The sequence below is a fragment of the Mesocricetus auratus genome, unplaced genomic scaffold (assembly GCF_017639785.1).
Source record: "Mesocricetus auratus isolate SY011 unplaced genomic scaffold, BCM_Maur_2.0 Super-Scaffold_100714, whole genome shotgun sequence".
Taxonomy (NCBI): Eukaryota; Metazoa; Chordata; class Mammalia; order Rodentia; family Cricetidae; genus Mesocricetus; species Mesocricetus auratus.
In genome coordinates this window covers 353,268-378,214 of record NW_024429270.1, presented here as the reverse complement: position 1 = coordinate 378,214, position 24,947 = coordinate 353,268, and the positions used below count along the sequence as shown (strand labels likewise).

Below are 24,947 nucleotides of genomic sequence, written 5' to 3'. Positions count from 1 at the left end.
AGGACTTAGCCTAGACAGGTGAAGAGTGTGCCCAAACCAGCACGGCAATGTGGCAGCAGGACTTGGCCAACTGCCTTGGTTTCCTAGAGCTAGAGTTCTTAAGGACACATGATCAGTGATGAAACTGACAAAGCCTCAGTCAACAAAGACAGTCAACAAGTCTATCAAGAGCCTGTCCACAGTACGGGGATGGCATAGTTCTGTTCAGGGTCCACTTAGAGCCTATTCACTGTACCAGGATGGTGTGGGTCTGTGTAGGGTCCACTTAGAGCCTATCCACCATACCAGGATGGTGTGGGTCTGTGTAGGGTCCACTTAGAGCCTATCCACCATACCAGGATGGTGTGGGTCTTCACAGGGTCCACTTAGAGCCTATCCACCATACCAGGATGGTGTGGGTCTTCACAGGGTCCACTTAGAGCCTATCCACCATACCAGGATGGTGTGGGTCTGTGTAGGGTCCACTTAGAGCCTATCCACCATACCAGGATGGTGTGGGTCTTCGCAGGGTCCACTTAGAGCCTATCCACCATACCAGGATGGTGTGGGTCTTCGCAGGATCCACTTAAAGCCTGTCCACCATACCAGGATGGTGTGGGTCTTCTCAGGGTCCACTCTCTTAACCTAAGAAGTGGGTGAGGACAGCTGGAAGAAGCTGGCTGGGTTTGAGGGGAGCTGCCAGTGGCAGAAGACATGGACCTGACAGATCTGGCTTCTGCATTTAGAGGACCCACCCCCTTCTTCCAGAGAACAAGGAAGAGGTAAGGAGCAGCCTGAGTGTCTGGGACTCAAGCCTGAGGGTGATGGGCAGGATGAGTCATCCTACAGAACCACCAACCCCTAGCCCTGGCCAAGGCTTCGGGGCCACACAGATGAATGAATCAATGAATGACCTTTTGGGCCTTTTAGCCCACAGATAAAGCTTCTGGAAAATTCCAGAAGGTTGAGCAAGTAGTAAACACCTGGGGAAAGCCCAAGCAACAGCTCCATGGAAAGATGGGGGTGGGGTGGGGAGCTTGGTTTCCTAATGGTTCAAGGTTTCCTAATGTCTCCCATCCTCTCTGTTTCCCCCTAGATGACCTAGGAGGGACACACTAGGGACACATCATAGCAATGGGATGAAAGACAGGGGGCTGTTTTTCAACTCTGTGCAGCACATATGCGGAGAAAAAAATCTGGAAAACAGTTCACATACTGACTGTTCTGGGAAGTTTTCTGAAGAAGCTTATCTCTAGGGGATTTCACCCTCTTTGTTACATATTTTTGAAATTATGGAGCTTTTTATAACCAGGGTGTATTTTGGGTCATCAGAAAAACAGATTCAAAGCCGAAAATGAAGTTAAATGTGCTCATAAGATAATGCCTTAACAGGGTCTAAGTGGGATGGGACCATTTCTTTTGGGTTGGGCTGTTTCTGGCATCTCCATGAATTTGATGATTGCAAATTACCAGGGAGAGTAAAAGTAGACAGTTACTAAGAAACAACCTCGGCTGGCAAGATGGCTCAGTAGGTAAAGGTGCCAAGCCTGAGGACCTGAATTTGATCCCTGAATCCCATGGTGGAAAAGAGAGACTCCCTAAGGCTGTTCTCCGACCTCTGACTGCTCACCATGGCGTGTGAACATGCACGTGCGCACACACAAGCGCAATGTAGGAGGGAAGGATGGACGGGCAGATGGACAGAAGGAAGGAAGGAAGAGAGGAAGGAGGAAGGGAGGAAGGGAGGGAGGGAGGGAGGAAGGGAGGGAGGGAGGAAGGGAGGGAGGGAAAAGGGAGGGAGGGAGGGAGGGAGGAAGGGAGGAAGGGAGGGAGACAGGGAGGGAGGGAGGAAGAAGGAAGGAAGGAAGGGAGGAAGGGAGGGAGGAAGGAAGAGAGGAAGGAAGGAAGGAAGGGAGGAAGGGAGGGAGGAAGGAAGAGAGGAAGGAAGGAAGGAAGGAAGGAAGGAAGGAAGGACAGCGCTGAGCACAGGAAGGGGTTCCGCTGACAGTTTGTGTCCTCTCTTCTGTAACAGCATCTGAGTCACCACTCTTCCTAAGTCCAGAGGACAGCATAGGCCTTAGATCTCAGTTAGCCAATGAGAATTCAGAGGCAGGTGTGTGACCTGAGTTCACTCAATCCATCTCCCAACTGAGCACAGGGAGAAATGTGCTCCTTTCCCCCAAGGGAAAAGAAAGACGTGGCGGGTGCTGGTGGGCCGGCACAGACCAGTAACTGGCCCATGGGTCCAGCCGCGCCTGGAGTTAGTTACCCTCTTGCCCTGGCTGCTTTGACTTGGGGATTATGTTTCCAGATTATGACACTCAGCTGAGCAGGGAAGGGAGGTGGGGAGAAGTCATCCCGGGACTAGAAGGTACATTCAGAGGAGGCGGGGGAGGGGGGAGAGACAGAGACACAGAGAGACACAGAGAGAGGCAGTGGATCCGAGCACATTTCATACACTCCTCTGCATGGTCCCCACTCATTCCCCCCTATTCCCAGCTGACTTCCTCACTCACCCCTCCCATGCACTCCCCGTCTGCTCCTCTCCCATCACTCTCCATGCACCCTCCTCCCCGTTGGCCTCCCCTCACTTACTGCAGCCTCTTTAGCTTGCAGGTCCCCTGAAGGGCTGCCATCAGTGGCTCTATGTTCTCCTCATAGAGATGGTTGTTGGAGAAACTGCAGGAGCCAAGCAGAAGGTTCCATTCAGGCAAGTGTCCTGGACAGGTACTTTTCCCAGATCTTGGAGAGGCACTGTCCCATCTGTCCCCTGCCCCTTGACCCTGGGGAGGCTGACTGGGTTGCAGATAATAGGCTAGACTTTCTGTGGCGCTCCTACCCCAGGAGCATTCCTGGTCCCAAGGGCCAAGCTCTAGGGTCCCTGCAGGAGTGGTGGCAGCCACAGCCGGATCAGATAAGGAGGATGTCGGGTGAAGGCTACAGAGAGGATGAGGGACATGCAAGCATACAGCGACTCTGCTGTCCCTTAGTGCTTTCTGCACGCTGGCATTCATCACCAGCGGAGGCAGAGGCATACTGGAGTACTGTTTTGACAGATGTGCAGTCCCAACCACGGGGAAGAAGAAAAATCTAGCCAGAGACACCCCATGGGTCCAGGGTAAAGGTGAGACCAGGAACACAGTGTTCAGCCGGAGGACTACTAGGCTTGGTCGGGGAGAACAGAGACAGGTGGAAGGGCCTCTGTCACCCTAGCAGAGCTGTCCTCCCAGCCCTGCCCTCGGCCAGCCATCCCAACTCACTCCAGCTCTTCCAGATGGTGGCAGTGTCTCAGACCAGATGCCAGGTGGGTGAGGCTCTCTGTGCTTACACAGCTGGAGGTCATCCTGTTGGGGACCAAAGAGTGGCAGGTCAGGCAGAGCCCATGCCTCAGGATATCCAAAATTGATGACAGAGGCTGGGAGTGCTTCTTGGGGAGAGTGGGTAGGGGACACCTGTCCTCCATAAACCTTGGACTAATTAAGTCAGGGTGTGCTGGAGGCAGAAGCTAGGTGTCCTCTACAGTTGGACACCATGGTATATTCAGCTGACACTGTACAGCTCTGCATCCTCTGGGGTCAAAGTCTGATAGCTCCAAAGAGGCTTCGCTTGTTTGTTTGCTTCTTGTTTGCTTTTCTGAGGCAGGGTCTCCCAGTGTAGCCCTGGCTGTCCTGAACTCACAATGTAGACCACGCTAGACTCTACCTCACAAAGATCCGCCTGCCTCTGCTTCCAGAGCTCTGGGATTAAGGGAATGAGCCACGACACCGAGCTCAAGTTCATGAGTTTTTCTTGCTTGTTTTAAAATTTTTCCTCCACTTAGATTTTTTCATGTTATTTTACTTATTTATTTATAAAAATTTGTTATGGGGAAAATAAGGAAAACTCCTGAGAGTGGGAGAGGTTCCAAGGGAAAAATACCAAGTGTCTCTATCATTTAAAAACTATGGTTTTATTTATTTATCTAGTGTGTGGGTGTGTATGTCTGTATGCATGCACATGCCATGATGTGTGAATATGGAGGCCAGAGGCCAATTTTGGGGAATTCTTTCCCTCCTCCATGTGGCTCCTGGGGATTAAACTCAGGTCCCCAGGCTTGGAAGCAAGAGCCTTTACTCACTGACACATGCCACCACCAGCCAAGAGTTTCTTGACGTAATCAGTTCACTGAACATCAACAAATTCCTTTTGAGTTGGGTATGGGGGCTCATGCTAGTAATCTTGGCAGTCAGAGACCAGGACAGGAGGATGGAGAGTTCGAGGCTAGCCTGGGTTACACATTCACACCCTTCCTCAAAATCAAACCAAACCCAACCAAACCAAAGCTCCATTTCAAAGTCTTCATTCTGATAATTAATTCAGGCAAGATTTACCAATAGATGCCAAACTTTGTGGAGGAAAGTCTGAAGGACTGGATAGTGACTCTGAAGTTATCTTCCTACAAGACATGTGTCAATCACAAAGAGAAACAGTAATTTTGCAAGTGAAGGAACTTGGCAGACACCACCTTACAAGGTGACCCAGTGAGTGTCTGCAGTAAAGGGACACACACATGTGTGCCTCTGATAAAAGGTGAAGAGGAATACAGACGGCCTGGGTGGGAGTCCTGTTATAAATGCAGGCTCTAAAGCTAGGCAGACATAGGCTTAAGGATACTCCTGCCTGTAGATGTCAAAGACAGTGAGTGTCTAGAAAGACACAGGCAGTGGAAGGGAACACACACACACACACACACACACACACACACACACACACACACACACACACACACACGCACGCACGCACGCACGCACGCACGCACTGAAGTTCATACTTTCCTAGATTATGGCAAATGACACTCTGATTCTTGGGACAGTTCTAGTGGTTAAAGAAGAAAAAGAGGATAAAAGAAGGAGGAGAGAGGAAGGGGAGAAGGAGGGAAGGGAACAATGTGAAACTATTAACAGAGAGATTTAGGGTAAATTCCCCATCCTACAAGTTTTTCTTTTTGAGATAAGATTTCCAGGTTGCCTCAGTTACTTGTGCTTTGTAACCTTTTATTTGCAGTTATTCCAGAAGAAAACAAAACGAAATAGAGCGTGGAGAAGGGAATACTTGTTGTTTGTTTGTTTGTTTTTTCAAGACAGGGTTTCTCTGTGTAGCCTTGGCAGTCCTGGAACTTGCTTAGTAGACCAGGCTGTCCTTGAACTCATAGAGATCTGCCTAACTCTGCCTCCTGAGTGCTGGGATTAAAGTTGTATGTATGCCACCACTGCCCAGCTGGGAATACCTTTTTAGTTGTATGACTGTGTGTCTGAGGTCACATTTTGGACCCTGTAGCCTTAGCATCATCTCCAGGACCCTGAGGCTTTAGCACAGGGTGGGACCAGCATCCTTTGGGCCTGGAGCTTAGGATCAGGTGGAGTGGGCAGGCAAGGGGACCCCCGTGAAAACGCAAGTCCACATACCGGAAGCTCTTGAGCTCACTGCTAGACAGCAGGAGGTTCTGCAGCAGCCCAGACCTGGCGTCATCGTCGTCTTTGAAGTTAACCTGAGACAAGCTGAAAAGCACCAAGAATATTCTGGAAGACTGCAGGCTGGGCACACTTCGGGGGTCACCATGAGGGAAAGACCCTCTAAGAGCTCTCCTGGGCCCAGGTTTGAGGCCCACCCCAGGGAAGTGAGAATATGGCCCGGGGAAGACGTTGGGGTAACTGATGAACCTGAAGCCACCACTAGCTTTGGCAGTGCCAACCTGAGCTGTTGCAGTCTGGCACACGTCTCCTTCAACTGTCTCTTAGGAAGACTGTGGTCAGCCCCTGGGTCACAGTGAGCCAACCTGGAAGCAGAGAGGGAAGCCACAGTTTCTGAGCTCCTGGTTCTCGATGGGGGTCCAGCCCCTGCCTTATGCTCATGGCAAAGGGTAAATACATGTTAGTTAAAGAGTTTACTACCAAGTTACAGGCACAACTGGGAAGGGTAGTCCAGGTGGGCGGCTGGCATGCCCAGGCAGATCGTTGGCTACATGAGGGTAAGCATGCAGACAAGGGCGTAAATTGGGGCTGAGATCCAGTCATGCTCCAGTCCCCAGAATGTATGCATGCAGAGCTGTGTCCACTCAAAAGAGGTGACAGTTCAGTTTCCAAAAAGTATGACATTTGGATCCAGAGGTCATAAATCCAGGCACCTATGAGGGTAGAACGTGGGAGGACTTGGCCAAGTCTTGGCTCGCCACAGTTGAGATGGGGCATTTAAGCTGAAACTCGGAGTATGAAAAAGCATAACCAGATAAAAGAGGAGGAAATTAGTCGGAAACAAGAGCCTGTGCAAAGGGCCTGAGGTTAGGAAGGGCAAGGTGGTGACTGAGGAATTGCGAGTTGGTGGGCTGGGTGGGGCTGTTGGGTTGGAGTGGAGATGGAGAGTGAAGGAGCAGATCTTTCAGGACATGGAGAGACAAAACATCAAAAGACGCTGAGCAGGGGCATGATCATTGCCACGGCCATTCCCCCGAGGTTCCTGCTGCTGGGTCCCACCTGCTTGCCATGAACTCGGAACTGTCTTCTTGGTGCCGAAATTCCAGCCGGAGCCACAGCTGCCGCTGGGTCTCAGAGAGGCTGAGGGAGAGAAGGGGCAGGGGGAGACACATGGCAGCTTGTCTTGGCAGGTTGAACAGGTCTATGTCTGCCTGCTCTCTGACTCAGATCATGGTACAATAGATCCTCCAGCCCCAAACAAGGGCAAGAACACCTCAAAAATGGGACATGATGCCAAGAACAGACAGCACGATGGTGAAATCTGTTACCACACGTGACCCAACCAAAGCCTTGCTCCCAACCGTCCCCATAGTTTTCTTCCATTCCCATCATTGGTATCTATAGGACGTGTTACTGCACCCCAGGCCACTTCTGGGTAGCAGCATGGACCCCCAGGCTTGCCTGCCTGGACCTTGATCCTTGAGTTTCCTTCCTCTGACTTTGTGACCTGCTTACTGCATGAGATTACATAAATATGTAATCTAAACAAATGTTGTATACTAAACAAATGCATATAGCTCTTTAGGAATGTCCAGGAGTCTCTGCCAGTGACAAAGCTGTTAACCTACAGGACAAGACACCAGTTTCTAGAGGACTGAGGGTAAGGAAAGGTTGCAGTGGTCATAGAAAGGTGAATTCCCAAAGGTTCCTCTCTGGACTCACCTTAACTCAGTGAGACATCCTGAGGCCTGGGCACAGACGTCCATCACAGTCAGTAAGCTGATGTGACCCACCCAGGGCTCTTCTAACCTGTCACGGAAGGGACACAGGCAAGGACCCCTGGGCTGAGCATCAACCTATACCTGAGCAATACCTGGGGGAAGGCTAGTGTCACAAGGAGCCTCGAAGATTGTGTGTATGTGTGTGTGCTCGCACACACGCAGGTGATTTTTAAATTATAAAATCAGGACTGACAGGACTGAGGATATACTCAGTTGGTACAGTATCTGCTTCCAATGTATGAGACCTTGGGTTCCATCCCCAGCACCACAAAAGACCAGGTGTGGTGGTGTATACCTATAATCTCACCACTCAGGTGGTGGAGGCAGGAGGATCAGGAGTTAAAGGTTATCTGGGGATGCTAACATCTCTAGCTCCTGTCCTCCTTAGGAAGGGATTGCAGCAATTACAGATGCACTCCACGACCAGTTTTATACAGATCTGGAGATCTGAATGCAGACTCTCTAGTTTCCAAGCCATCTCCCCAGCCCAATGAGAGTTTTTGGATATTTTTCAAATTTAACACACGTTGTTATGTGGTAAAGGCAATGAAACCAAAACATACGTAAACTATAACTCCAATTCCGTATTTAAAAGAAGGAAAATGAGGTGGAGTTAGACACAAGGAAAATGTATGGACTATCCTCGGCACTGGTTAGATGGAAGAATTTTCATGAGCGATTTTATTTTGATTTTAGTTTTCTTTTTTAATGACTTGTTTTTTATTTTATGTGCATTGATGTTTGCTTACATGAATGTCTGTGTGAGGGCATTTGATTCCCGGGAACTGAAGTTACAGATGGTTTTGAGCTGCCATGTGGGTTCTGGGAATTGAACCCAGGTCTTCTGGAAGAGCAGCCAGTGCTCTTAACCACTGAGCCACCTTCCCAGCCCTTGATTTTGGTTTTCTACATTTTATAAACTTTGATTTTTGTTTGTTAGTTTTTTTAGAACAGGGTTTCTTAGTGTAGCCCTGACTGTCCTGGAACTCATTTTGTAGACCTGGCTGGCTTTGAGCTCAGAGATCTGCCTGCCTCTGCCTCCTGAGTGCTGGGATTAAAGGTGTACACCACCACTGCCCAGCTCATTTTCTAAGCTTTGTGCAAAATGCACAAATAAATTTAGTAGTATGGAAAAAGAGTTTATTTTTTTAAAAAAATTCCTGCTTTATAGTTTAGTTCCATTATATTTTTGGTTGTGAGCCTAGCCTTTAACCGCTGAGACATCTCTCCAGTACTAGTTGCATTACTTTTTTAAGCATTGTTTTCCTTTAGGCTAGCCTGGATTTTCCACCAATATGTAAAATGTTACTTTTGGGCTTGGAAAGCTTCACTTTAAAGCATTATTTGGGTGATCTAGGAAAGGACTGAAAGCGGGGACACAGTCACATTTGCACACCCACATTCACAGCACTTGGTTGAAAGGCAGAAGCGGCCCGAGCGTCCATCAGCAGGTGAAGGAGTAAACTGTGATGGACCCAGATGCTGGCTACTAATCAGCCTAAAAAGGAAGGCCCGCACCTGCAGCAACACAGGGAACCTTGAAAACAAGGCCCGTGAAACAGTCAGCCACCAAAGGGTAAACACAGCAGGATTCTACCCATAGGAAGTGACTGCAGGAGTCCGGTTCACAGACTGTTCCTGCCAGAGGCTGGGGTAAGTGGGACACTAGGAACTGTTCTTTGGAGATAAGGCTTCGGTTTTGCAGGATGGAGACTGGTTGCTCATCAGGCTGAAAGTCTTTAGTATTGCCGAGCTGTACACTTAACTGTGTTAGGGTGGCTAATTTCTTTTTTACTTTTTTGTTATTTCATGTTTTTATTTTTTACTTAAACCTCTCTCCCTCCCTCCCCTCCCTCCCTCCCTCGACAGGGTCTCATGTAGACCAGGCTGGCTTCAAACATTCTAGGCAGTCAAGGCTGTCCTTGATCTCCCGATCTGGGAATTGCAGGCTCATGACAGCACTCACACTGGTTTTACTATAATTTTAAGAAATGTGATTTCTTACGTCTTAAAAAAGAAAGTAAGCAGCTCTCACGTGCCTTTCTTGGGGCTACAGTCAGTGATGTGCAGCGCTGCCCATGAAGCCAAGTTTTGGGGTGAGTTTGTTTGCTCACCTCATGGAGTCTTCTGACAGAGTTACCACTCTAGGAAAGGTAGTGGTTAACCCCAGCGCACAAGCACAGCCCAGAGCCATGGACCAGGAGTGCCCAGGAGCCTGTGTGGACTTGGGCCTCACATGTAAGGACCAGGTGAGAATTCCATATTGAATCAGATAATGCATGGCCCTAAGGGTTGCCAGTAGAGTCCTTAGGGGTCCTGGGTGAACTAGAATCTTTATTTATTTGTGCACGTGTGTTTATGTTCCTCTGTTGTGTTGACTTAAATGAGAAGTGTCCCCCCCATCCCCTCAGGCGTTTGAGCACTTAGTCTCCAGTAGTCACTGTTTAGGAAGGTTTAGGAGGTGTGGCCTTGTTAGAGGGCGCCATTGGAGGTGGGCTTTGGGAGGCCACAGCCTCACCCCACTTCACCTTCTCGTCCTCTGCTTTGTGCTGTCTTAGCCTCCTGGAGCTACTGCATCTGCAGCTGGCAGCCCCGCCATGATGGACTCTGTTTTTTGTTTTGCCTTAGTTTTTAGAGACAGGGTTTCTTTGCATAACAGCCTTGGCTGTCCTGGAACTCACTCTGTAGATCAGACTGGCCTTGGACTCACAGAGACCCACCTGCCTCTGCCTTCCGAGTGCTGGGAATAAAAGTGTGCGCCACCACCACTCAGCTCATGATGGACTCTTAGGAACCGTAGGCAAAATAAATTCTTTCTTCAAAGTTGCCTGTGGTCATGTTTTATCACAACAGGAAAAGTAACCATGCGTGCATGGGTTCGGGTTCCAGGGTGTGCCCGTTTGCATGTGGGTGAGTGCATGTGCACTCCTGCATTTGGAGGCCAGAGGACAACCTCAGACACTGTTCCTCAGGACATCCATCTTGTTCTTAGAGACAGGGTCTCATTGGCCTAAAGCTCGCCAAGTAGGCCAGGCGGGCTGGCCAAGGAGCCCCAAGGGTCCTCCCATCTCTGTCTCCTCACTGTTGGGGTTACACCCTCTTTCATTTCATGGGGTTTTAGTTCTGGGGCTGACTTTGTGTGGCAAGGCAAGCATTTCACTGACTGAGACACCTCCAGCCCCCGATTTTTAAAGAGACTCACAGCGAGATGTTTAGAAGAGGCATTTTTATGAGGTCTGTGTTTTACTTTAAAACACATTTAACTCGAAGTAAATATGGAAGAAACTGAGCAATTACCAAACACGGGAAATGGAATGTGGGTTTTCAAAGATGACTCTCTCCTTTTTTAAAATGCATTCTTTTTCTGAATGCTTTCACATTACAGTGGACATACAGGCATATTTTATGTTCCATTAGGTATCCTTCAGAGCTTTTTTTTTTACAATGAAATAAATTATATATTTATATATATATGTAGTTTGTATATATGCATATATACATATATCCTTCAGAGCTTTCTTTAATTATTTATAACTGATTTTAATTATTATTTCCTTTGTGGTGTTTGAGATGAAACCCGGGGCTTCATATATGCCAGAAATGCTCTACCAACTGAGCTATATGCAAAGCATCATTTATCTTTTTAAACCCCAAAGCACAGCCTCCCTGTCCTCAGGGACAGTTTCTCTGTGTTCCTGGCATGGCTCTGAGGCAGGGAGTGGCCAGGCTATGACTGTAGTGACCCCCACCTTCCTCAGCTTCCCCACTCCCCTCCCAGTGAAGGAGGGTACCTGAGGCCCAGCAACCCTGCTGGCCGAGTCACCAGATTCAGGAGGTTCGTCAGCTGTGGCAGGTCCAAGTGGCACCTGGTCAGCCTGGGGACAGAGATCAGTTATTGGTAGGCTCAGGCCGGCAGGGTGCCCCACATGTCAGTGGGCTGGGCCTGTCACTCACGTGAGCTCGGTCAGCTGTCGGGCCTGGCTCAGGCTGGAAGCCATTCTGGATACATGTTCTGGGCCGAAGCTGCACTCACACATCCTGAGGGGAGAAGGCAGGGCTGAACCTGAGGCTTGCACAGCTGGCCTCTCTCCTGGGATCCCCAGAGGACACAGGCCTAGGCCGGAGCCTACACAGACAACAGGTGCTGGGGGCACTGCCCTAGGAGCTGGGAGTTAGTCACTTGTGGAGCATGACGCACGGGCACAGTGCCAGCCTCCAGGCACAGGGCGCCCGCCTGCTACACATCTCATTTAGACCTCACGGTACATGGTAGGCAACCACGGACTAACCCCCCCACACACACACAGCTGCTGGGTTATTTCTGGGGAGGGAAAGCTGGCTTTGGCAGGGTCAGCCTGACTCTGTGACTAATGGGGTAGTTCAGGCTCCCTGTGTAGAGGGTGAGCCTAGACATTGGCTGTGACCCTGCTCCCTACTGCCTACAAATAAGCTAGGTCTATTGTCTCTGAAAGGGGGCTGCAGGATCCCCCAAAAAGGTTCACTCTGATATCAGGGCCACTGGTGCTCCATGGGCCTCTAGGAGAGGATGCTACATAAGCTGGCCTTAAAGGTTAGGAAAACTTTATCTAAGAAGCAGCAGGAGAAGAGAATGCCTGACTCACGGCCATTGTGAGCAGTGCAGGAAGGCCTCATCAGGCAACGGGTGCTGGGGGATGCAGAGCATCCTGTGTGTGTGTGTGTGTGTGTGTGTGTGTGTGTGTGTGTGTGTGTGCGCGCGCGCGTGTGCGTGTGTGCGTGTGTGCATGTGTGCATGTGTGTATGTGTGAGCGTGTGTGTATGTATGTAGTGTATATCTTGCGTGTATAGTCTATGTGTGATATGTGGGATAGTAGTGTAGGTATGTCATGTTGTGTATCTGTACATGTGTGTATTTTGTGTATTGAATAATATGGTATAATGTAGTTTATGCAATGTAGCGGATGGAATGGGGACATTGGTGCTCATCAGGAGACCAAACCTGGGCTGTAAGTCAGAAGCGGGCCATCTTAGAGGAGAACCCATCCAGGAAGCCGCGGTTCCTCACAGACCAGAATCCCTGCCTTTTTTTCTGCTCAACACCCCACCTAGGATTACCTCAGTTTTGTCCCCGCTTCTTCCTCCTTGGACAAGCGTATCCGGAAGTTCTGCTCAGAGTCCAGACTGTGAGAAAAGAGAGCAGGAGGCATGAGCCAGCATTCTGGGCACCCCGGGCACCGAGTGGGTGCAGAAGAGAAGGCTGAGGCCCCAGGGAGCAGGGCAGGTCTTAGCCACACATTCTACAAGGACTAGGTTCTGTGTACCTGGCTTCTCCACCCTGGTGGCATCCCACTGGGGACAGACTCAAAACCACAAACATAAAGCTGCAACGTGGTGGTCTTGTACCCCACCATTAGTCAGCAGTTAGCAGTTTACCTCACAGAGATCTCACAGACACGAGGGCAGGAAGGCAGGGCCTCCAGCAGGCACAGGACCCCTTCCTGAGAGATTCTGTTGTGACTGAGGCTAGGAGAGAAGCGAAATTCAGCAGGGTCCTGCACCCTTCCTGCCCTCCCATTTCAATGTCCAAGCATCCATTCTCCATATGACAGAGAGAGAGAGAGAGAGAGAGAGAGAGAGAGAGAGAGAGAGAGAGAGAGAGAGAGAGACCTAGAAGGGACACTACCCTACTACCCTACACAGGAAAGGCACCTGGCTCCAAGTCCCTGAGAGCTGCCCCTACTGAGCCTGCAGTTCCTGTGGTATGGGACATTGAGGAGCCTGATCAGGCAACTCCATCCCTAGCAGGGCCAGGGACTCCCAGAGTACCCAGTTCAGTTGCCTAGCAACAGGCTGTATGAGGAGATGAAGTGAGAGTGGATGACTTCACTATCCCTTGCTGCGGGTCCTTTTCCAAACTTGTGTCTCACAGATGGGGTTTCAGGAGTGGGGTCAGCCAGGAGCTGGTTGCTACGGCCCCACATCACTTGGTAGGGGTAGCTTGGTGCCGGGTGCATGACGGAGGGAAAGGTCTACTCTACCACAAGCTCTAACTTATCTTGAGTGTCTGACACAGAATCTGCCCTTGGTGGGGAAGAGAGAGGAGGCTGTGAGAGACAGGTCCAGGTAAGAGCCACCCCTCCCCATCACTGGCCCCTGTTCTCGAGATCCCTCGAGATGTTCTCTAGAGAGGCCCATTTGTGCTCATGTAGAAGTGGGGGATCTCCCTGGCTGTCTCACTTACTCAAGCCACCCACAGATGGGCAGCCGTGGCAGGCATTCCAGAAGGCACCTGAGTCCATTGTCATCCAGCAAGTTGTTTGTGAGGCTGCAAGGAGGAAGGAACAGTGTTAGTGATCCCAACTCCAGCTCTGCCTTCTCGTCATGGTCCCCATGGCTACTAATTGGATGCCACTTCTGCTTGTCATCACCATGGCACCAAAAACTCCACCACCAGAAGCACCAGTGCTGTTCTGAGCTACCACACCCATCACCCCACTGCGAGCATCACAGTCCCCGCTGCTCCCCTTATGGGCACCACAGTAATCCTGTGTTTACTGTATTCTCATCACCCACTATCTGTGGCACTCACAGGGCTCAAGTTCCTCTAGCAGGCTTTTAGGAGTTAGAAAAAAAAAAACTAATGAGTTTTCCCCTGCCCGTGGCAGCTAGAATTCACAATTTCCCAACAAGAGTGAACCAGGGAAGGGACAAATGTTTGGAGGGTGCAATTACCTAACCGGTTTCCTCCTGTAATTTAGGAATCTGACATCAGAAATCATCAGAAACTACCTGAATACCATCCCTACTCCCTCTCCTGATAGCATCTCTGGTCTCAGCCACAGCTTCAGAAACGTAACCATGGTGTCCTGAGCATCTGATTTCCCATCTACATTTCTGACACTTAAAAGAGATAATTTATTTTGTTTTATGTGTATGGGTGTTTGCTTACATGTATGTATGCCTACTGCATGTGTGCCTGGTGTCTATAGAGGGGTCAGATGCCCTGAAACTGGGGTTCCAGCCCATTGACAGCTACTATGTGGGTTCTGGTAACAGTCTGGGGTCTCAGCAAGAGCAGCCAGTGCTCTGAACCATCATTCCAGTCCTATATCCCTGACACTCGTTTATCTGGAATTTTCTGGAGAATTTCTTTTTAAAAATTGCTTTGTAAACCGGGTGGTGGTGGTGCACACCTTTAATCCCAGCACTCGGGAGGCAGAGGCAGGTGGATCTCTGTGAGTTCGAGGCCAACCTGGTCTACAGAGAGAGCTCCAGGACAGCCTCCAAAAGAAAAAACAATATAGAGAAACCCTGTCTCTAAAGATAAGCATTCAACACAAGTCACACATCACTTCACAAGTCCCCACCCTGGCTGGCTCCAGGTTCTTCTTCAGCCTAGCCATTTGGTCCTTTTTACCATCTGCCAGACAAAACAATGCTCCTCTCATTAGCCACCCTGCCCTCCAACCTGCAAGCCCGGCTGTACTGAGCCAGCACATAGGGTGAGGCTCCTGGCACCTTCACCGAAGAGTTGCCCAAGTTACAGGATGGGTGGTTAATCTTCATTGCCAACCTGACTGGATTTGGAATCACCCAGGAGCCACACCCCTGGGCACACCTGTGATGGCATTTCCAGAGAGGCTTAACTGAGGAGGGCAGCTGCCTTGTGCTCATGCTACACCACTGTGCCCTCTCCATCATGGCGGAATGCCGCTCACCCTAACCAGGTGAGTGGCTAGGTGGGACAGTGCCCACCTGTAATCCTAGCATCCTGGAGGTGGTGGCAGGTAGAGCCAAAGCTCACCGTCATCCTTGGCTACATAGCAAGCCTGAGGCCAATCTGGGCTACATTAGGCTCTGCCTGAAAACCCGAGCCAATCAACCACACAGCCCACAAGGCAAAACAACCCTGAATCCCTTCCTTAAGTCACTTCAGTTAGGCATTTTGTCACACGGTGACACCTGACCACGTGGGAGCAGGGGAGAAGAGAAAGCGCAGACTGGGGAGACTCAGAGAGGAAACCCAGAGCCCCACACACCCCTGACAGCTGGTCCTGAGATGGGCAGTGGGGCACACGAGGGTGCCTGCTCTTAAGGACGCTCCCGTTCTCGCACCTGCCCAGCCTCACCCCGGGTGTGCCCCTCTCCGCCCTCCTCCCAACTTACTCAAGCTGGCTGAGGGCTTTGCACCCGCTCAGCACACCGCACAGTGGTTCCATATGCTCCCCGCTGAGGCTGCATCCTGGAAACCTGCGTGGTCCGGTTGGGGACAAGCAAGAGATTAAACATTCAGATACTGGGCCACTTCCAGATCAGCTTTGTCCTGCATTTGGCCTCTGAGCTCCAGGTGTCCTTACAAAAGCCTTTGAAAACACCAGGCACCCACAGCTCCCTGCAGGCCCCTCTGGTGTCTACACACTCCTCCAGGAAGGGGTGCTTCTCAGTGTGGTCCCTACCAGTCTCACCAGAACCATTTGGGAACTCAGGATGAGAATCCCACTAAACCTACAGATCAGAAACTCCAGACCCCAACTCAAGTTCAAGTCCTCCAGATCATTTTAGTAACTGGATTCTCTCCCTCCAATCAGAAAACTCAGGCCGAGGAGGGAGAATAAGGTGGCATCTGTTTATTTTGCGAAGGCTGGGATGTTGACAGTCAGCCTGTCTGTTTTAAAAGGCCTACAGTGAAATCGCAAAGTCGGTTACGTGAAAGGGCCACGGCCAGCAATCTTTGAAAACAAACAAACAACAAACCCTTAAGTTAGAGAGTTGATAAAATTGCTAGCTAATTTAAAAAAATCATTATTACTCTCAATGTTTAAAACCTCTCTTTTATGAGATGGATTTTCTATGTAGCCTAGTGGGGGAAGGGGGGCTTAAACTCATGATCTCCCCAGTGCTAGGATTGCAGGCCTGTGCCGCCACACGTGGCCTCATTATTTCCTATCTAACCCTTTGCAGAGAGACTGTATCTGCCTCTGGGTTTGAAGCAGTCATCAGTCAGAGCTCAGAACCTGCACTCTTCCTCCACTTCATGACCACACTTCAGTGCCCAGCGAGTGCTAGCTAGTCACTGACTGTCATTTCACAGCAAAGAAGGGGACAGCCAAACAGACAGAGCCAAGGTCTCACAGTGGCGTTCAGCTGCCTCTGCGTTCAAGACTGTCCTCCTGCCCTCCAGTACCATCAGGGCTGGCAGGGCACGGTCCCTCATGTCTGTCTGTGCCTGGGGCAGCTTTGCCAATGTTCTGCTGCTCCATAGCTCCCTACTGTATTCAAGGAAACCAACAGCCAAAGGGCAAGAAGCTCCAGGCCCTGGTGCCATTGGGTTGGATGGCAGGATTGGTGGGCAGGTTATAAAGCCCTTTGTGGAGATCTAGCCAGTTTGGACACATTCTCTGTTAGCCTCTGGGCCCAGCTCAGCCCTGTTTGGGCCTTTGATTCTCCCCGTTGGATGAACTAGCTCACATTTGGCAGCAGGCATTCTGTACTCCCCACTGGCCCTGTGACTTAGGTCTGCTTGTCCCCAAGCCCCAATGGATGTCCAGGATGGTTCAAGGGACTTACCCAAAGCACACACCCTCTTGCTCCTCCTTGGAGCCAAAGTGCAGGACAGCATGGCATAGGGACCTGTAGTGACAGTAAACACTCAGTCACCCTTGGCCGTTGCCTCAGGGTGCCCCCAGACTTCAGCTTGGGTACTTCTGATCATTCACACCCTCCAAACATCAGGCTCTACCTTCCAAGACTAGCCCCAGGGCTCCCAGCATGATGCCTACCTGAGATTGACCTTCTGAACCCCTGGGCACAGGTTGAAGACATCGGCCAGCAGAAAGGGGCTTCTTGAAGACAGGACCGTGTGGCTCAGCCTGAGAGGGAAAGGGGCAGGGACAAGCAGGGTCACTGGTCAAGAAACAGCTATGCTGGAGGGGTAGGGAGAAGAGTGTGTCTTGGCTGCTGGCTCAGCAAGGTGCTAGTATTTAGGCATCTGTGCTGGCCTGCTCTCGGAGATCTGACGGGAAATGCCCTCAGCTGCAGCCACTGAGCGCACCGCCTGCCCCTGTTCACTGTGTTCCCTTTTAAAAGGGCCCCGCCCACCTCCCATCCTTCTCTCTTTCGTTCTCTCCCTCTCTCTGTCTGTTCCTTTCTTTTTCTCTCCCCCCCCCCTCTCCCTCCCTCCCTCTCACTGCTCCTGTCCCCGAGGCCGGTCTCCCCCCTACCCTTTTCACAATCCCTTTCCCTTAATAAAAATCCCACTGCTTGAACTGTCACATAGCGTCTTTCTCGAGCTGCTTTTAAGAAAAAAAAATTACAACACAAGGTAACACAGAAGACAACAGGGACTCGAGGGTGTGGGGGAAGGGCGGGGGTGGGAGCAGGCTGCAGGGTGTGAGTTCCAGTTCTCTGACAGCTGTGTGACCTCGAGTAAGCCTCTGAGTCTCAGGCTCCTTCTGGGACAAACGGGATTAAGTGTGGTGTTCTCTCCTCTCCAGCAGATACCCTGCCTGGCAGGCAAGATAGTTTCTATGGCTTAACTTTTCTTTTAAAGGTTTATTTATATTTGTATGCCTCTGTGCGTGTGTCTGTGTGGGAGTCTGTCACCTGTGCGTATGGAGGCGTACTCAAAGCATGCAGAAGGTGTCAGATCCTCTGGGGCTGGCATTAGAGGCGGTTGTTAGCCATCTCATGTGCCGCCCGCCAGACTTGGTTCTTTGCAAGAGCAAAAAGTTCTCTTAGCCACGGAGCCATCTCCAGCCCCTTAAGTTTGCCTCTTCTTCCTTTCTGTGTGCAGTGTTTGCACACGTGTGTGAGCATTTCGTGTGTGTGTGTGCACGCGCGCGCGCGTGTGTGCATGTTCATGCGTGTGCATGTGTGTGAGCGTGTGTGTGTGTGTGTGTGTGTGTGTGTGTGTGTGCATCCTAAGGTTACTATCAGGGATCTTCCTTGATCTCTCTCTCCCACGGTATTCTTTGAGGCGGAGTCTCTCCATTAAATACAGAACTCCCTAATATGGCTGGTCTCCCTAGTTAGGTTGCTCACCTGTGTTCTTTCCGCACAGCTCACAAGCAGCAAGAAGTGAGGGACAGCACAGAGAGATATCCTAGTGACACCCCAAGGGCAGAGTTACCACCAGCTGCAAACTTCAGCCTTGGAGAACTAGATGTGGGTGCGTCTTGCCTGGGGCACAGCTCCCTGCCTTCCTGGTGCTGCTCTTCTAGTCTCTACTCAGCAGCCAGCCTTAGCTTTGGAAAATTCAAATTCCTCTTCTGTCTTTCACATTCCTGAGAGTGAAAACCCAAACCCTCTCTCTGGCTCTCAGGTCTTGATGTCTCTCTCCATTATCTCCTAGCTTCTTCCTGCCAACTAGTGTCTCTGCTCTCATGCCAATCAAGGCTGTTCCTGCAACCCATCAGGCTAGTTGTGCCTCCAGGCTGCAAACATGCTGTTCCCTTCCTGAAATGTAGTTCCCTGCCCTTCACAAGCTCTCAAAGCCAGACCCCTGTTTTCTTTCTTTCAAGTCTATTATGGTAGTTTCAATGTAATTGGTCCCCGTAATCTCATAGGGAGTGGCACTGTCAGGAGGTGTGGCTTTGTTGGAGTGGGTATTGCTTTGTTGGAGGAAGTGTTAATGATGGGGGCCTAGTTTGAGTTTTCCCATGCTCAGGATACCGTCCAGTGTCTCAGCTGACTTCCTGTTGCCTGACAGATGTAGGACTCAGTTATTACTGCCTGCATGCTGCCATGCCCCCCATCATGGTGGCAATGGACTGAACTCCCGAAACTATAAGTGAGTCACCGCAATCAAATGTTTTCTTTATGAGTTGCCATGGTCATGGTGTCTCTTCACCAACAGAAACCCTGACTAAGACACCTACCATCAGCTACCATCACCTCTCCAGCCACTTACCACCGGGAGAAGAGTACCTTGTATCTTGTTACTGGTTACATTCACATATTGATCTTGTGGTTTAGGCCTCTGTCTCTCTGTCTCTGTCTCTGTCTCTGTTTCTCTGTCTCTGTCTCTCTGTCTCTCTCTCTGTCTCTGTCTCTCTCTGTTTCTCTGTCCCTGTCTCTCTCTCTGTCTCTCTGTCCCTGTCTCTGTCTCTCTGTCTCTGTCTCAGTCTCTGTCTCTCTGTCTCTCTCTCTCTCCTTCCCTCCCGCCTCCCTCCCTCTCCCCCCTCTTTCTCTGTGAGGCAGGATTTCACTCTGTAGCCGGGCTAACCAAGAACTTGAGATCCTCTTGCCTCAGCTTTCCCAAGGGCTTCGTTTGGCATGATGCCCCCTGGCTGTATCATTCAATGCCACTGTGCTCCTTTCTTGGTTCACTGCACTACCAGGCAAACACCGAGAAGGCAAGGACCTAGTCATTTGCTTTAATTTCCCATGTCCATAGCACTCCCAGTGCCTGGTCAACAGCACTGAGGGTGAGTAAAATGAAATTAAGACCAAGCTAGGGCCCAAAGACAGATGCAGAATCAGGGCCGATGCTGTGTGACTGGCCCTGTGTGACCATCTTACATCTGCACACCCCCTCCCCACTACCCATAGGCTCAGAAGAGAAGCCAGGGTCCAGAGGCCATGTAAGCAGCCTTGGACATGTCCAGAGCTCAGCCTAGCTGCTCCTGGTGTGGCTATTAATGCTATGGTTCAATTTCCTGTTGTATTTTTTTTTTCCATCTCAGCTGTGGATGTTTCTCCCCAACCCCCTCTGCTAGAAGCATATTTAAAGTAAATCCTTTTTAAATTCTAACCAGTCTGCACTGAAATTAGAAAACAGAGTTTAAAATACTTTGACGGATGCTGCTTAAATTCCTCCCCTTTGACAGAGTTAGAGGGTGACCTTTAGAAACATGGCGTGTGACATATACATGGCCTGCATCTGCTCGGGCCCTTCGCAGGTGTAGGTGACCTGCCCATGGGCAGCAGAAGCATGGCTGGCTCTTGGCCACACCCCTCTCATCCTTCATGAGCTTCTGAGCACATGGACAATTTGAGTCTCTGAGCCAGAGCGAGAGCTGGGGTATGAGCCCCACTGTCGGAACACAAAACCTCGACCACAGGGGACAAAGAATGAGGGTAACTCTGGATGATTGGAGTCTCGGATGTGAGGGATGAGTTGGTGCAGTGGTGGGAGAGAGGGGAGGGGGATAAGAGGGACAGCCCAGTCACACATTGCCTGGGGGACGTGGTCAGCTGGCAGAAGGCCTGGAAACCTGGACTTACTGCAGCAGGCGGAGCTGGGGCAGCTGGGGCAGGTGCTGTAGCAGGGTCTTCAGGCTCTCATCACTCAGGGTCTTGCAGGACAGGCTGTGAATCAGCAAAGGATCTGAATGAGGTGGTGGAACCTTCTAGAAAGTGGGCAGCGTAGCCTTACAGCCAGCGCCCTCAGGATATGAGATGAAGAGTGTCGCCGACAGCATCCCCTCTCAAGACTGGGTCAGGGGACACAGGCACCTCAGAAACACTGGATGGAGCAAGTGGCATTGTTTTACTCTGTGTGTCTTTAGCAAGCTGCTGCTGGGCATTTTGGATCCCAAGGGACTCCTGGTCTAGGAGACTCTCCACAAACTCCGTGGATTGACCAAACTGTGAGTGGAGAGTCACCCATCATCTCCACCCCAGCAGCGGGGAAGCAGGAGGAACTACTGAGCTGCCATCCCACTGGAGAGATGCGGGTTTCTGTGGCTCATTGAAACCCATCAATCACCGAATCGCAGGTATGGATGTGGCAGAATCAGTACACACTGGAGACAGTCCAAACACCAACCCTTGGGCCACTGTGTGTCCTGACTATCTGGAGAGTGCCATTGCCTCCACTAGGGTCTGGGGTCACATGCTGTCCCCTGAGCAGTGTCTCCCTCCTGCCTTTGTCCCCTCTCCCCACCCTGGCACTTTCTCCTCTCTCCCTTTCCCTTAGCACTGGCCTCAGTCCTGCTGCACTCAGGGGGCAGTTGGAAGGAGGGTAGGACAGCATGATGTGGGTGAGGACTGGAGGGCAGGAGCAGCCTGTGGTCTGAGGCTGAGTATTCTACCTGAGCTCGCTTTCAAGCTCAGACTCGCTCTTTCTGGCCGCACCCGGCCAGGACCCAGGGCAGTGTCTGCATGGGGCCTTCACTGAGGGAGCCCTTAGCATAGCATCTCCCCATGAGGGGCTTCCCCACACCCCCAGTCCACAGTACCATGACCTCTGGGCCTACACACATTTTTAAAGCAATGGACACATGACCCAGTCCAACGTATCACTGGTCCACCAGCAGGTAGAGAAGGAAGTGGGCCTGCAGTAGGGGAGCCGACCACCTTTCCTGACCTCCAGGGGAGTCCCAGGACAGCCAATTGATGCTGGGGAGGGACCCTGAGACACTACTTATTCCCGGAACCCTCAGCTCTGCCTGCCTTTCTTACGAAGCATTGGCAGGGCCTGCAGATCCAAGCCCTGAGTAACCCACAGTCTGGTATTCAGTGGGCACTTAACAGGCACGCAAAGCTGGCGTGTCTGGTAAGCATTGCTGTGACACCACAGGGAGGCCTGGTATAGCCTGTCTATACAAGTCTAGATGGATCTGCAGCGTCCTTCTGCAGACGGCCAAGGTACAAAGGCATAGAAATGCAGGCACTCTGCAAAAGCACCCCAGGCGGGGCCACTGAGCACTGGATGATGTATTTGACGGTTGTAGGACATTACTGTTAATATTTTTGTGGCTACATTAAAGACAAGAGTGCAGGGCATGGTGGGACACACTTTTAGTCCCAGCACTTGAGAGTGATTTCAAGGCCATCCTGGTCTATAAAGTGGGTTCCAGGCCAGTCACAGCTACACAGTAAGACTTGGTCTTAAAAGCTTAAGCAAGTAATTAAATAAACATTAAGGAGTATTTATAGTTTTCATACCAAAATACTTACAAATAAAAGTACAAAGTGTCTGGAAACTACCTCAAAATCACTGAGCACGTATGCCCGCGTTTGTGTATGTATGCGTGCATGTGTGTGCACGTGAATTTTTGTTGTTTTGTTTTGGGACAGGGTGCCACTGTGTGATCCCACTGATCTGGAGCCAGCTATGTGGTGCAGGCTGGCCTTATGCTCCTGCTACTCCTGCCTCAGTCTTGAGTGTTGGGATCACAGCTGCAGGCAGGTGCCACCATGCTGCGGTGAATGGGGGTGGGTTATGAGCCCATCACCCCTGGGGAAGAGGGGAGTGCCTAAGGTTCTTTATTCTCTCTATTTTTATATATGCCAGAAGTCTCTAGAATAAAAGAGCTGTTTAAATGACAAAGTAACCTCACAGTGGGGAAGTGTGACTCAATGTAAGCATGACAGCCCGCAGCAGCCATAAAGTGACACCTTGCGTTAGTTAGGCTGGTGGATGCTGCCCCCAAGACCAGACACCAGCTTAACCTGGAGAAAAACAGTCAACTCAACCAGGAAATGGCTTACAAAACAGCTGCCTGGTATTCCAGGGAGGACATGGAAAACAAAGAAAGGATTGCAAGGCTTCCAGGGAGAGGGGAGGCTGAGAAGCAATGCTTGACTGCAATCTGGGTGCAGGCTGCTATCTCTCTCAGATCCATAAAGCTTGAGCCAACAGCTGTCTGCCACAGGTGGTTTCTTCACTGTGACAAACGTCACTATGTAACCAGAGAGGCTGGCTCTCTGCACTCCTCCACAGCTCTTTTTGATACATTTGAAATTACTGAACAGTTTGAAATGATTCTAAAGGTGTTTGTTGGAAAATGAACAGAGGGCCATTGAGAGGTGAGATGGCTCCCTGGGGTCTACACAGGGGAAGGTGATAACTGGGAGCTGTGAGTTCCTTGGACTTCCACATAGTACACATGCACACCCACACACGCACGCCACACACATGTAAGCTTTTTAAAGTGACTCGAGGCTGGTGAGATGGCTCAGAGGACAAAGGCACTTGCCACCAAGCCTGACGACGTAAAATCAGTCCCTGAATTGACTCCTGAGACAGCTCCTCCACACACACGCTGTGGCACGCACATACACTCCCTCCCCTCCCCAAACGATAAGTGAACAAAAGTGATGAGATGTTTGTAATGAGCTGGACTCACAACTTGACCCTTAGGGAAAGCCACTGTCACTGTCAACAAACAGTTAACTAGATGCAGGGAGATCTCGCAGGGCCAGATCCCATCTTGTCAAACAATGCAAACCCCTCCTTCTGGGTGTGCAAACCCCTCCTTCTGGGTGTGTTTGCTATGGAGAGTGCATAGGAAACCCGCACTGGGGTCTGCATGGATTATCTTGTCCAAAGGGCTGATACGGATTTGAGGTGGAGCCAGAAGTCAGGACACAAGACGGCTGCAAACTGGGAAAGCAGGTGTGAGCCAGGAGCGACTGTAGGCTGCCCCGGGTCTAACACTACAGACTTAGCTTGAGTGGCACTAATCCGAAAATCCGAAATCCAAAATCTGAAATAGTTTGAGCACTGACATCACACTGCAAGTGGAAAATTTCGGTCTTGACAGGTCCCAGCCCCCAAGTGCAAGCTCATTATAGACACTGAATATGACTTTCAGGTTATAGGCTTAGGGCTTACACGAAACAAATGAATTTTGTGCTTAGACCTGATTCCCTCATTCTGCATATGCAAACATTCCAAAATCTAAAGAAAATCCCCAAATCCCGAACACCGCCAGTCCCAAGCATCTTGGATAAAAACTGTGCAATCGGAAAGTAAAAACGGAGCATACAGTGAGCAAGAAGGGGACAGGGCTGTGACAAGTGACACCAAGATTCAATGAGAGGAACCGGCTTGTTCAGTGAGGGGGCTTCAGCCTAGCGTCTTCTAAAGGTTATTTTCATATAAGAATCATAACACTGACTGCTAAGGAAGGGTGCACAGTCTGTTCTACAGAAGCAGAAACTAAGGCCCAGGGGCTTAAATCCTGGAGTCAGCTTCCAGTGATTGAGTAGCTCCTGGTTACGGGATTAGACTCTGGTCACAGATCTGGTTGTTCTGAAGTGGATGGGGTAGTGTAGGGACAAGGGGTTCAAAGGTGACGATTTGGCCCTGGAGGCAGGATGAGGGAGAGACTGTGTGGGGCTCTGGGACAGGACCCCGTGCGTCCTTGTACTTGAGACTAGGGTTCATGAGAGAGACTGACCTCCTGCCCAACTGCCAGAGTGGGGCCATGGGTCTGGTGGAAGGCCAGGAAAAGATTCATCAAGTCTCCCCTGCAAGCCGCCCTCTCCCAGGTTTCTGCACAACCACCCACACTGTGCCCTCAGGGGTGTGTCTTGTCACTTACTGAACTTCCAGAGGCCCTGGGCATTTCTCCAGAGTGGCACAGAGGCAGGTAATGCTCAGGGGCTCCAGCTGACAGCCCCGAAGTCTGAGAAGGGACAGGGGATAGGGAAGAGGATCAGAGTGAACCCAGAGCCTCTGTCCTAGGACACCCTCCTCCTCCTCCCAACAGATGCTCCCACCAGAACGGCAGGCACGCAGCCCCTCTCCCATGCCCTTGCAGGACATACTTCCCCCCCCAAGCACTCCTATCCTGTGTCCACCATTATGACATCGACATTAACACTGCTGCGTGCAGTGCAAACCTTTCTGCCTGAGCCCAGACACCATCCTCACTGACTTGGATCACTCACTACCCTCCGGCTTCCGCTTGGTCTCACGATCCTTCTTCACCCTCCAAGCATCTCATCTTTTTAATTTGTTAAAATGTGTTTTGCCTGCATGTGTATACAGGCACCAAGTGCATGCTGGGGGCCCCGTGGGAGAGGG

The 24,947-nt window shown here is 50.7% G+C and overlaps 1 protein-coding gene across 3 annotated transcripts in view; it reads right to left on the bottom strand.

Moving 5' to 3' along the window:
* The window catches only part of Nlrc5 (NLR family CARD domain containing 5), an 80,441-nt gene that overhangs the window by 7,829 nt on the left and 47,665 nt on the right, over positions 1–24,947 (bottom strand). For all 3 annotated transcript variants that reach the window (XM_013119508.3, XM_013119507.3, XM_021232167.2), the window contains 16 exons: positions 24,463–24,546; positions 20,414–20,497; positions 16,969–17,058; positions 16,757–16,819; positions 15,356–15,439; positions 13,431–13,514; positions 12,623–12,712; positions 12,305–12,370; positions 11,165–11,248; positions 11,002–11,085; positions 7,152–7,238; positions 6,489–6,569; positions 5,711–5,794; positions 5,424–5,516; positions 3,240–3,323; positions 2,575–2,658 (listed from right to left, as the gene is read on the bottom strand). In XM_013119508.3, coding sequence (XP_012974962.1) covers positions 2,575–2,658; positions 3,240–3,323; positions 5,424–5,516; positions 5,711–5,794; positions 6,489–6,569; positions 7,152–7,238; positions 11,002–11,085; positions 11,165–11,248; positions 12,305–12,370; positions 12,623–12,712; positions 13,431–13,514; positions 15,356–15,439; positions 16,757–16,819; positions 16,969–17,058; positions 20,414–20,497; positions 24,463–24,546 — 1,326 coding nt within the window. The remainder of the gene's footprint in view (positions 1–2,574; positions 2,659–3,239; positions 3,324–5,423; positions 5,517–5,710; positions 5,795–6,488; positions 6,570–7,151; positions 7,239–11,001; positions 11,086–11,164; positions 11,249–12,304; positions 12,371–12,622; positions 12,713–13,430; positions 13,515–15,355; positions 15,440–16,756; positions 16,820–16,968; positions 17,059–20,413; positions 20,498–24,462; positions 24,547–24,947) is intronic.